General features: G+C 38.6%; 1 protein-coding gene across 1 annotated transcript in view; it reads right to left on the bottom strand.

Annotated features, from left to right (window-relative positions):
• The window catches only part of LOC139148535 (myosin heavy chain, skeletal muscle-like), a 48,883-nt gene extending 35,336 nt beyond the window's left edge, over positions 1-13,547 (bottom strand). The window contains exons 1-6 of the mRNA XM_070720023.1: positions 13,368-13,547; positions 11,624-11,768; positions 11,125-11,168; positions 9,842-9,982; positions 8,082-8,207; positions 6,958-7,172 (exon numbers count right to left, since the gene is read on the bottom strand). Coding sequence (XP_070576124.1) covers positions 6,958-7,172; positions 8,082-8,207; positions 9,842-9,982; positions 11,125-11,168; positions 11,624-11,768; positions 13,368-13,547 — 851 coding nt within the window. The remainder of the gene's footprint in view (positions 1-6,957; positions 7,173-8,081; positions 8,208-9,841; positions 9,983-11,124; positions 11,169-11,623; positions 11,769-13,367) is intronic.
• Positions 13,548-14,107: the final 560 nt, after the last annotated feature.

Raw genomic sequence — 14,107 nt, 5'->3', positions numbered from 1 at the left:
GAATCATGGTTGTAGTTTGAGGTTACAATGCATTGTGGTATTCTCATATCCGTATCGCTCCATTCTGGTGACGTTTACTACACCGCAAAATGTGAATCGTAATGTTTTACTGTAAAAATGGAGATACGTGGTTATTAAACGTGGGCACTTTTTTGGTGTTCCCGAAATACACCTGCCACTTGTCAGTAATCATAATAAACAAACAAAATGGCTGTCGCTCTTTGCCTTCGATGTGTTGATGCCGACATCAACTTTTCAGGGGCTTTTTGGCCACAAGGATAGTTTGCTCTATATCATTCCACTGACATGTGCATTTTTGTGTTGAAAGAAATTGTTGACTTTTACAAAAGACAGAATACACCTGTATTTCTCTGTTTTATGGATGCTACCAAGGCCTTCGACAGGGTAAACCACTGGACCCTGTTTGGAAAATTGATTAGGAATAATATTCCTCTTTTCATTATTCGAATCTTACAGTTCTGGTATAGTCGACAATTATTCTTTGTCCGTTGGGCATCAGCCAAGTCAAAACCTTTTAGCGTCATCAACGGTGTGCGTCAAGGTAGCGTCCTTTCACCCAATTTATTTGCTGTTTATGTTGACGACTTAAGTCGGAAGCTTCAGCTGGCTGGTGTTGGATGCTGCTTGGCTAACTGTATTATTAATCATTTATTTTATGCAGATGATTTAGTTCTGATATGTCCTTCAACTAAAGCATTACAGAAATTGATAAACATCTGTGAGCATTATGGAGATGAACATGATATTCTTTTCCAGACTGAAAAAACAGAGTGTATGGCAAGTTTTGCAAAGTCCTGGAAACCAGCTAGAATCCCTTGTGTATATTTGTTTGGAAACCTTTAATTTTGTAAACAGCAAAAAATATTTAGGATATGTTATGTCTTCCTCCGTTGACGATGATGTGGATATGCAAAGGCAGCTCCGATGTTTGTACGTCAGAGCCAACTTCATTGTTCGCAATTTTGGCAGATGTTCTCAGAAAGTGAAGTGCACTCTTTTTAAAAGTTTTTTATACAGTGTTTACTGTTTAAATGTTTGGTGTAAATATAGTGTTAAACAAATGTCAAAATTGAAGGTGGCCTATAATAATACGATGCGGTTAGTCTTTGATCTTAAACGTGATGTTAGTATGAGTCATAATTTTGCTATTAGAAATATTTTGAATTTTACATCATTGCATCGTAGGATGTTATTTGCATTTTGTCAACGTCTGTTGGCCAGCAGAAATACTGTTATTTACAGCTGTGTACACTCCGACTCTTATTTTCATTCCACCTTTTGGAAACACAGTCGGAGTATTCTCTATTAGGGATTTTTATTCACCATTTTTTGATCTTTTTAAATATTTTAATGTAGTTTTTTGAGTGTATATCTTCTTAAATATTTTAATGTAGTTTTTTAGTGTATATTTTATTGTATGGGTCATCGACCTGAAATAAAGGACAATAATAATAATAATAACTTATAATCTTGAAGGTTTTGAAACAGTGGAGTTTGGGGCGGATGACGATTGTAAATGCCATGTAATATCATAAATAGTTCTCTCTTGGCGATATTTTCCGTTTCGTGCTTACTATGTTCAATAAGGTATCGGGGAATGTTACAGCGTAGTGCAATTTGAGTGTCATTTATACTGCATGAGGCTTCAAGTTGGACCGGAGACAAAGTCCACTGCCTCACGCAGCAAAAATGACACATACCGATTATAGAAAGAAACAGACGATACCTCAGTAACCGTTACCACGTACCAATACCGACAATTTTGCAAGCATTAGTAAATCTCAATTCTGTGGGGCTGTCCATATATTCTGCCTGGTGCAAAAACGTCGTAATTGTTTTGTAAAGAGACCACACACTTAACAATGTTCTGCACCAGTCTGAAGTGTGTGTGTGTGTGTGTGTGTGTGTGTGTGTGTGTGTGTTTGTGTGTACTCAAAAGAGTTGCATGAGTCCACTAAGGTATTATCATTGTTTGAACTGTGCCCCTCACGTCCCCTTACCCACTATTTTATGTTAAGCAAGTGACTTCATCTTGTTGTAACTGTCCACTTTACAAGCTAATAAGAGAGTGTTATAAAAACAGTTTTTAACACGAAGAAAGTGGCAAATTTACCGGTACAACTGGCTTTTTGAAGAAGGAATGTACGTGACAAAAAATATTTTCAAAGAAAGGATCATAAAGGAAAGATTAATTAATAAGTACAACTCCGAATACTCTTTCAATCATAGAAATTAAATAAGATGAAGCAATTATTATGACAAAATTGCGTTAAATGCCAAAAGACCGCATATGACTGAATTGACGCTTCCATTCCAATGCTACATGTTATGTAAGAAATGATGATAAATAATTCGTTTTCTATAAAAAATTGTGTATATCTTTCTGTCTCTTTCGTGAAAGTGATATTAAGAGTAAAAAGCACTCATTCTCACATGCGATTTGCTGTACGAAGAGATGCTTTTTTTTACTTTCTGTTTCAGTAGAGGCGCAATTACTTTAAGGGGAAGTTCACCAAGGATGATTTTTACATATGTGCTAGCTTTGTGGTCACTTACCCCGGAAAAGCTATTTTCGCCATTTATAACTTGCATGATTTTTACAAAAACGATAGAAATAGTACAGGAAGTTGCCCATGTAATTTGAATCATGGGAAAAAGCGCCAAGCTTGGAGCTTGCATAATGTGATATGGAAGGGACCATTTTCCCATGGGTATGGCATCGTCCACTCACCCATGCTTAAACCAGGCTTTGCGTATATACATAATTTTTGTTTATAGTGTCTATCCTTGCATAAACAATGAATCACTTATAATATTAACTTTCCACTGTCAGATTTTGTGTTGCTGTTTACTTCTATATTACTGTGAGTGGACAATGTGGGGGCCATACCCTTCCGAAGATGGTCCCTTCCATATCACATTATGCAAGCTCCAAGTTTGGAGCTTTTTTCCCATGATTCAAATTACATGGGCAACTTCCTGTACTATTTTATCGTTTTTTGTAAAAAATCCTGCGAGTTATAAATGGTGAAAATAGTTTTTCCTGGGTAAATGACCACAGAGCTACCACATATGTAAAAATCATCCTTGGTGAACTTCCCCTTTAACCTGATTTTGCAGCTTGTTTGTTTATTTGGCAGGTTACACTTTTAATGTAAACCAAATAGAGTGCTTTGTCATAGAAATGATAGACACATATACACCGCTATTCCGCCATTTGGCCATCCCTTTTCGCCTAAATTTGTACTTTCGATAAAGAAAATGTTGATAAAATGTAGACTTGTAATGTCTGTTTTGCCCCTGCAGCAACTTGACCATAGACCATAATGTGGGCAACATCACATATCAGGCGGAAAGCACCTACAATTGTTTACTTTATTTACTTGCAAGTTGCAACTGTAGTTCCGGAATACCACGAAACGCTTTAGGTTTGACGTGCGTATTTCGACGATTACGAAGACTGATTTTTTTACGGTAAATAGACAAAAAGTTATCATTCACCCTTTACCATCAACATAACATGAAAAAGAGCTGTACACGAAATATTATTTAAAAACGACAAGTTAGAAGTTTTGAATGATCTACTGTATTTACAAAAAGCACAGGAAATTACAGTCGTACAAACATTTGAGTCATCAGGGCCGAAAAATTGCTAAATTTGGCCACGTGCTGTGAAGTTTGAGTTTATTTACCTCTATCATGCACGACCGGCACCGGCTTCAAGTTCAGAGGAGTCTTGAGTGGTTGCCTTCCCTCACATGGCGGTGCATCTCGGAAAGGAGGCTGTGCATACGGCTAATAGGATCATGTCTAAAGAAATAAAAAATCCACACATTCGAATGTTAGCCCATTGTCCTTAAATCATTATCTTTTATAGTCAAATCATAAAATAATGAAACCTTACAAATAATAACAGAACGTTAATTGGAATATTTGAATGCACACTGACGTCCCTGACATCTCGTAGACATCTACTGTCATTCAATTTTCAAGTATCGATATCCAAAATCTCCAACACGTCATATTCCAAAATACGTTAACCAGAAGACGATGTGTACTTGGATTGGGAGCAGCATACACATGATGTTACATATGTGCTCGAGCTCAGTATGAACGTCCTATCGATAAACATACTGCTTGTCTTGGCCAATTGATGTTATCAATATCAAAGTGTTTATGTCATTCTTAAGATACGGTTCGTAGCTCATTTCAAATTTCGATACGCTTAACGACTCTCCAGACAATGTTTTACTACTACTTCAGATTAACTCTAATACATCCTGTTTAGAAACATACGCGCATTTTCTTGTTCGTACCCATTTGATGACGTTATCTACTTTTGTTAGGGACAGCCTTTTACAAAAGGAAATGATGTGGATGAACACATGTACTCACCCGACCCCGTTTTCAGGCCTATTAGTACAAGCGCCTATTGTAGTTGCCTGGCCTTGTCCCTTGTGTGCTGACGACGAGACCATTAATGCCGGTATTGGTCGTGATTGGGAATGCAGACGATTGGGAAAAGGCAAGACAGATTGAGAACAAAGAAACAAAAAGTGTCTAGGTTGTATCATGGTTTGACTTTCAGGTTACAGTGCATTGTGGTATACTCTTATGCGTATCGCTCCATTCTGGTGACGTTTACAACTCCGTAAAATATCAATCATGATGGTTCACAGTATACGTGGAGATAAGCCCGTTATTAAACGTGACTACTTTGTTTTGTGTCCGAAATACGTCTGTAATTAATAAACAAAATAACAAATGGCTGCCGCTATTATGCCGACATCAATATATGGACGGCTTGAAGTAACGAAGATAGTTTAGGTGGGTAAATACTTGTTACTTATGCTTGAAGATTTTGAAGCAGAGAGGAGTTTTGAATAGGTGACGATTTTAATGGAATATTGTACCATAAATAATTCTCTCTGGCGTACATTTTAAGAGTCCTATCATATTTACTTACTGTGTCCATTTGAAATGATGTATTTATGCAAAAGTACTACAAATTACTGAGGTAAAATTTAATTATCAGGGTCGAAAGTTTGCAACATTTCACTATGCTCTGTGAAGCTTCAGTTTCACAGTAAATTACCTCTCTTAGGCAAGACTTGCACTGTCTCCGTATTCAAGGGCACTTGGTGAATAGCCTTCCCTTACATGGTGACTGAACTTCGTAATAACACCCTTTTGTTGGCTTCAGCATCGCACAGTTTAGTCTAAAGAAATAAAAAGTCAGAAGATTTTAAAAGTTAGCCCCTTGTCTTGCAATCGTTTTATCATCAAGTAACGAAACTCATAAAATAATTAAAAGGTATGCTGATAAGAATCGAAAGTTCACGGGAATAATCCTGCGATTGAAATAAAATGGAAAAATTGTTTTAATTGCCGAATTCTCGATGTATCTACGCGATATTTCCCATAAAATGTCAAGGCTAAAAAAATCGGTCACCTTATCATTAACTCCCATTGTTGAAGAAATACCTATGTCATAATATTATACGAGAAGCCTTGCCTTCAGAACCAAATGTCTGCATTTTGTTAGAAGCTGGAAAGTACATTAATATCCCCGCCATTGCTCGAGATGTTTGTTGTCATTCAATAGTCAAGTATATATCTACCAACATACATTTCTATGAAGAGGCAGCCAATTGATACCCGAATTCTCCACCATGTCATATTCCAAAATACAGTAACGAGAAGATGATGTGTACTTGTATTAGGAATAGGGCAGACTGCCAGGATTTTGAATATAATTGAACTTGAGCTTTGTTGCCCTTTGCGAGTGGAGTTCCAAGCTCGTCCGGTACCGTAATGGCACAGGCCAAATAACAGCAGGGGCTGAGGTGACATGTTTTTTCAAAAGTTATAACAGTCCTCCTCCCCCCCCCCAAAAAACCCAAAATATCAGCCATCGCTTTTAGAGTCCCCTATTGTTGACAAGAGAAGTTTTGGAGGACTACCCAAAGTTTAAAATAAACTCAGACAGCAGACACATAGAACGAATCAGTAAGCTATTACGGGAGTCTATCTAGCTGATGTTTTCTCAAAGGAGGAATAAATGTCGAAATTTGGTATATATTGTAAAATTTGTGACGCTTGGCTGTTGGAAAATATTGACTTCCGGTTGATCATTAGGTGAAAATTATCTTGAGATGCTAGATTCTACATTTGCATTTGGGATGTGCTGCACCTGATGTTTACCGTGTTAGTGACAGACAGCATCAATTTTATGAATATGGCATCGTTGAGAAGGACATACTATATAGACTTGCTTACAGCCGGGCCCCTGCTGTTTAAACCTGCAGCTGACATCTGCTTATGGGGGAACTCTAGCTGTCACTGCTGTCGAGGATGTCAATACTGTCACAGTCCCCATTGTGTCGTCAGTGTGCTACTGCTTAAACTATTGCATGTGCTCCACTAGTGCTTTACCATAGTTACTAGTGTGCCAAGTCAATGTGGTTGGTCAGGGTCACTGAACCTGAACTGAGTTTACCATACACTTTCCAAGTTTGCGGACAAGGCTGAACAAATCAGACGGTATAGTACAACAATGAAAAAAAGGCCCATCCCTCTTCCTTCTATCAGCTTTCCGATCACAACGGCAAAGATAACGATAAGAATGTCGACCTGACTTTACTCGTCATTAAGAGCTCGCAGGGCAAGGATGATGATTTGGCCGAGCGGTTTTGACTGTGATGTCTTCGCTATGTGACTCGGTGCCGTACATTTTGAGTTCGAATCCGATCGAATTTCATCTATGTCGTTAATTCCGGGACCTACAGCCAGGGGTTGAGGAAATGGGGCCTTCAGCACATACGGCAAGCAAGGCGTCTTGAGCAAAGAAAGGGTCATGATATATAGTGATCTCAACCAATGATAACGTCACAAAGTGTCAAAAACTCATCAAATGCCATAAAAATCCCAATATACTTAGCGTCTTCCTCGGCAATCAGTCTCTTTAAAGCATCGATTTCAGGCAAATGTGGTTCATCCAGACAAATTCTCATTTCCGTTGATTTTTTAATCAGCAACCGTCGCTGCTCCTCTAGTTTGCTTGCCGATTTCTTGATTTCTTCTTCTAATTCCTCACGCTGACGAATGGCGGCCTGCTCGACTTTGGCGTTGTCACACTGAAGTTTGCGAATCTAATGTGGATATAAATTTAATACACATACACATACACATACAATACAAAACATGAAAACATGCTAAACAGCGGCAAATAATAAACTGAGGTCAACCAAAGAATGGACATGCTAAAGAGCAAACATTTCTAGACTGCAAGACAAAGGAAAAGCTTCATGAAGAACCGACATGTACACATCAACCAAACGAAAAGCGAAATAATTAAAGTCAATAGACAACTTCCCGACAAAATAAACGATAACATTAGGTCTGTTACGGCTGAAAATTATCATCATCATCATCATCATCATCATCATCATCATCATCATCATCATCGATTAATTGGTCCGGCAAGTTGACATGATATGGCGAATTACAGGTTATTAAACTAACTTGATATGATTGTATATTTCTGCAAATAAATCTCAGAAGCTCTTTTACGTCAATAAATTGTTTTTGCGAAGCAGTACACTGATATCCCCGGCATTTACATTGACGCAAGTATTGACTCACGGCAATCGTTTTTGTATGCCGTCTAATTGCCATATTGCGAAAGGATCAAAATCGGGACTTGTCTGGCGTTACTGTGGAAAACTGATTGGAGTAGTACTACGACATGTGAACTTGTAGGCCGGTACGTTCTCAGTATCCTCGCCAAAAGGGGACAGTAAGATCGGATCGCATATACAGAGATGACCCGCTTGTATGAACTCGATAATCGTTTGGATTGAAAGACAGAAAGGATAAAAAAGAAATAACGAAGGTGCTCCACGACCCGAGGAGGCTACAAATCTCCAGCAAAGCCTATTAAATGGTTACACATTTTCTGGATATCACACTAAATATTGCGCACGATCAACTTTCCTTCGATGGCTACACTCGACAACGAATAAAGCAATTAAGAAAAACAAATTCAAAAGCGACCTTGCCTCGATTCTCAAGGAAGAAATTAGTTCCTCCTTCTTCCCCATTTCAGCTTTGAGTAAGCACTTTTCCATTCTCTCCTTCCTCAGCTCCTCAGAATATTCAGCGATCTTCTCCTGTAATTCCTTCATCTGTACGTCACATAAATGCTCATTTAGTGGCAAGAAAATATATATATATAAATAAATAAATAAATAAATAATGTGTTTACACACACACACACACACCACACACACACACACACACACACACACATATATGCAGTATATATACTATAAGTGTAAATATAGAATAAGGTGAATCTCCGATACATGGACCCAAGTCATAATCATATACTATACCAAAAGTGTGAGATCATATAGGAATATTACTCCTATATTATGACGTCACACTATTGGTATATCCGACTACGATGAAACAGTTACGTTATGCAAACTGGAATAGCTACATCGACAGCAACATGAAAAGCAACATAGAGTGAAAAATAATACCAAGGCCTCTGCCTTCACTATTATAGTGGTAACGAAACGTCAGTAAGTTTATTGCTCGAGTACAGTGTCCGAGATGCAATGAACGAGAACTTGAATAGTAGTGTTTTGAGAACGACCTTATTTTATACACCCTTTTCAGTCTAATTTTACCAGAAAAGTCGACTCTCTAGCGTTTTGAGAATGCAATCGCGAGCAGACTGGCAACGAATTGCATCCACTGGTATAAGGTGGCAGACTAAAATTCAACTCGCGTACGGCAGTGCATGAGCAGATATCAGCATAATTTCACATCAATTCACAGCTTTTGGGTTTATCATTATACACTACTGCATGACATACGATGATTTGATGTACATGTTGTTGGCAAAAAAAAACCCTGAACTCTGGTCGTTTTTGCTCTGTGTTACGAAAAGCAGCAAATAGCTTGCAATAACGCCAAAGTAATCGTACTCCGCGTCATTATTACGGCGATTCCATTATCAGTAAAATCCAATTGAAGCAAATATTATGCTTTTGCGTATTAGTTGATACAGTTTCGCGATGAAATAACCATGTACTTGAAAATGGCCAAGGAGCGACGGGTGACAGTCTGGCTCATGTAGCATCGCATGATCGCATTTGAATTGAAGATATTCTTTCAGTTCACACTGGATTTCAATAGAAAATATACAACACTGTTGTCCTCCACTACATTTAACAAAACACAAAAATACAAAAAATAATCAAAGACACCTTACCTGAATGTCCAAGCAGGCAATTTTCCCTCGTAATCTTCGTTAATACTAGTCAGTCTTCTTATTTTCTCTGTTGTTTCAGTCTTCTCTTCTTCGACAGCTTTTCGATCTCAATTTGTAGTCATTCAACTTTGCAAGGTCAAATGTGATAGAATTCTCGGTTGTACATTTTACGTATACTTGATGGACATTTGACTTTTGACAAAAATGTTTGTAGCATTCTAAGCCAATTTCAATGGCATTTGTCAAATCATGATACTTTCACTCCCTAGATGGTTGCCATGGAAACATTGGCATCAAAATGGACACCATTGTTTGGTTTCGAGCTAAAATACGTCTTTGCTGACATTTTCGTGAAAATCGGACCTATACACGGATTACGACAATCATTTAATTTTTATTCAGTCTTGTGCCAGGCCCAGAGGCGGCCCTGAGCCTAAGTGTATACTAGCAACTGACTCTTTTACCGCGAAACATCAGTGCGCTCTTGTTAGATCCACACTCCGGCCCACTCACACTGGTCGTTCAGACTATACTCACATTTTGTCTGTATCTTGACTCAACCATGCACTTGTACTGCCGCATGCGATTTTCAAAGTCGTCCTGGCATTTACACACTAGGACTTGGTTCTGCTTCTGCTCTACCTTTCTGGCGTGCATTTTGACCTCTATTTCAAGATGCTGTTTAATGGAGGAATCATGAGTAGGTCTGTAGAATACCAACTTGTTTAGTGTGCTAGGTATTGTCGTCTCGTTTGGTTCGTATCGAGACGTAACGGTTTGTGGGGTGGAATGCGGTATTGGAAACTGTGTTGACTGAAAGACCCATTAACACAAGGCAGGACACCTCTTCCTCTTACACACAGGGAAATTACGTCGGGTAATATTGCCTGACAGTAATCAGGAGAACAACATCATCTATACTAATGACCTAATGACCTAGTGATCAAGTTAGTTCAATAGTCATACTTAGGAGATGGTATATACAGGAAAGTGTAACTCTGTAGTGAAAGACATGTACAATCGGCGTTGAAGTCCAACTGTTGCGGAGTAGCCTCATGCCGTGGTGAACTAGTCTATTGAAAGATGAATCAGAGGGTGCCCTTGCAAAATCATCAGACAGGTAAACATTTGACAAAAAAGGTAATTTCGAGATACGAAATACCCGAATGACTTTCAATACCTTATTCTGAGCATCAAGTTTTGCACAGCGAGCTTCCAGAGAGGTGATTGTTTTTTTCGTATTTCTCGCAATCGCTCTTCAGAGTTGAACATCTAAATAAAGAACCAAGAATACAGGAATCAAGGACCACACCAGTATTAGTGTCAGACTTACAATCGCCTCAGATAACATCAAATGACTGTAAGACGATTCCGAAAGTATTGTCAATTATGTCTGTGGAAGCGCTTGCGCCTCTTGCAGCACCGAGCAAATCCTGTGGCATGTGAGTCAGTGACAGGTTAAATCTACTGGCATTCTGGACAAATGACATAATTAGCAATAGCAATTAGCGTCAATCGCTAAATGTAACTTCTCTATTAATCACATCATTTGCTTTCCATCATATATTGTAAATGTTCCACAATATCGCCTAACCCTATTTGTACAACGATTTTGGTCTCCAAACAAAATGATAATGCTTTTAATGTGCTTATAATTGTTTTGAAAATGTAACAGCAGATGGTAGATTAATAGCAAGGAAATTAAAGATTGCAAATTCTCGTAGTCATATCACTTTTAACTACAACAAAATAAGCAGAGTCCAAAGTTAGCCAATGAAATTATTTCGTATCAATCTACTAAGTTCCAGAAAGAAGCTAACTTGCAATGCACACTTGCCAATGACAAACAAAGCGACGTCGAACTCTATACAGGATCAGATTTTTAGCTCATGTATATCACATGCAAATAGTTTATTTGCTGCCTGTGAGATATCGTCTCAGTCATATAGCCGAAGGGCTCTGCTGCAAACATTAAGTACAGGTCATTTTCACATAATGTTAGGCACTAGGATGCACTAAAGTGTACAAAAACAGATGAGTCAGAGCGTCAATAAATTTTGAGGCAGTGACCCGAGTTTGGGACATAGAGAAAATAGGGCAAAACGTTGTTGAAACCAAAAGCACAGAATCAAGTTAGAAAGAGCAAAATAAATACAGACATACCTCATACCTGCTCAGACAACTGAGAACATACTAGTAGCTTTAACGACAATACAACCGGTTATTGAAAAAAATAGTGACGTTCTCGACTTTATATGCTTTCTGTCAATCCTCGCTTTTTCATACCCAATCAGTTGCTCTCAAGTCGCACTCTCTTACCTTTTCTCAGGCGGGATTCAACTTCAGAACTTAGCTCTTTTTCGAAACGATGTCTCTCCCTTATCCTTTCCAATTCCTTTTCGTAAATTTCTCTGATCTCCTTCTCTAAAGTTTCAATGTGTTCCACGAAGCAAGAAGAATCAGTCTACAGAAAGATCATATTCAAACAATTATAAACCTCTCCAATCTATATTTTGGCATAGCTCATCTGAATTTTGTCGAGTCATTCAAAGTTAGAGCTCGATTAAAAGGAAAGCTGTTCTAATATATGTTTACCGGTATAAAACTTCAGTTAACTGTAGCTTAACAAGAAGATCTTTTATTGGTTATTTTGCAAACTCTTTACTGTTATGAATCATCAAAACCAATGAGCGAAACCAGAAATACCATCAGGCTACTGAAGAACATTACTCTACAGAGCTGGTAATTTGCATAACTGCCACTTAAACTGGCGTTTATCCATTTGTCCATGTGTCTCTCTTTTGTTAACCCAAGACGTCAGTCGGTTCCTTTCACCGTCCTCCCACCTATTATCTTCATCTCATTTTTCATAACCTCCCTTAACTTAGTCCATCCAACATGGCACTCCGTCCGTCTGTTATTAAGGCCACTCATCACTATTTGTAAACCAACAGAAATCTGCCCCCTTTTTTAATTAGATGTCTACTAAGGCCACTTACAATGCTAAGAGCAAGCGTTAATTAATATTCATGATATCCGTTTGGTCACACATATTACAAACAAGATTTCAAAACATTGGGAAGAAAGGGTATGGTAAGACAACCACAAAATGACAACTATTCTGCCTGGTTTCGCCTATATCATTCAACAATCTTTAAGGGAGCCGTCATTATTTATGGCCTTAGGGTCGGAAGAATTTCATCGGAAACTCTGAAATTTCGAGTAACTCCCCTATCAACCATGATGAATTCAGTAACCCTCTCTCTAACACAGATATTTTGACTGACCCCCTCCAACTTAAAAAAGTTAAATATCAATACATGTATTTGTAAAATTTACAAAAATACAGCGATAGTAAAGGCCATTCAAATTCTGCTGTACTCTGCTAGATTATCATCGGTTATCTTACGACGGTTGGAAAAGGTGAAACCAACAAAATGAAATTCAAAGTCGCAACAATATGTAGATATAAAGCTCACGGTATAACCAGTATTCAACGATATAGTCTTGTTTACTATGCATGGGTATCATGACAGGGGTTTCACTAAGGCATCTGACAGGGCACTAACCATGGGAGGTTAGGGAAAATGTAAGGTGGGTTGTCCCTTTTCTTGAGTGGAAAATTTTAAGAAGTTGATGTGTGCAATAGTGCAATCTGGTTCAATCTTAGAGGTGTTTCAATTTTCATTTTATTCAGTAAAACTGCTAGAACATCCCAAGGGGAGGGCACGAGAGGGGGTTCCCCTCTTGCATCGATAATTTGAGAAATTGATGTATGAAATGGTGCAGTCTGAGAGGTATTTCAATTCATTTTGCATCAAAAATTGAGTGCCCTTTTTCTCTCCCCATTTTGAGCAACCCCCTTTCTATTTTTTAGTGACTCCCCCTAAGACTCCTTCGACCCCGGCCGTAAATAATGTCGGCTCCCCAATGCCTGTGTAACGCGTATCCTTCAATGAATATTTGCTCCTTGAAGGAAACATTGCCATATGAAAGTCATTGCTTGTGCACAATACAACAGCATCAGATCTCTTGTCTCCAAAGTCTATCATATGAACCTCACCTGTGCGCAAGCTTCATTCTTCATCGCGTGAACCTTTTCAATGTACGCAATAAGCTTCTTGTGAAGGCACCGTAGCTTGGCTCTCTCCAGCTCGCGAATTGCTCCATCACGAGGTGATGAACAGAAGCTTGCTTCACGGTCCTCACCCGGGCATTCGAAGTCGCACTGAACAGAAGACATTTGCTTAGCGTCGATGACTCTTTCAGTGCTATTGCTGTAGTGTTGGCGATGCTGTGGCCGCTTTGAAAGTGTTGATCGTACAGTTATCTTTTTCCTGCGAGAATATATGAACGAGACGTCTTGTGTCAATGACGATTCTTCGGACGAAACTTTTGCAAATACCGTTGTAGGCTTAAAGGAACATTGAGAGTGTAATCGTTTCCAAGTAAACACGCCCAATTCGGGGCATCAGTTTTCTAAATTTCAACTGTCCATGTGATAAGTACATGCCATTGGAAGAAACTTGGTAAGTTAACGAGCAGACGACCGATATTTCAGTTATTAATAGTTTAGATTAAATGAAAACCAACAGTCTTGGAAACGAGCACCTTGAAAAGTGTTGTATGACAAATTTCAAAGCTTGCGTAATTGCATGTGATATGTGACTGGACTAGGTCGCGGATTTCAGTTCACGCAAATTTACTAATAGAGTTAAGGTAGTTGTGCCCGCGTGTGTGTTTGTTTGATATCTGAAGAACTATGAAAGTTGGTCAGCAGAGAAACAATTTTGGAATCGAATC

The sequence above is a fragment of the Ptychodera flava genome, chromosome 13, assembly GCF_041260155.1.
Source record: "Ptychodera flava strain L36383 chromosome 13, AS_Pfla_20210202, whole genome shotgun sequence".
NCBI classification, from domain to species: domain Eukaryota; kingdom Metazoa; phylum Hemichordata; class Enteropneusta; family Ptychoderidae; genus Ptychodera; species Ptychodera flava.
This window is presented reverse-complemented; position numbering and strand designations above follow the sequence as displayed.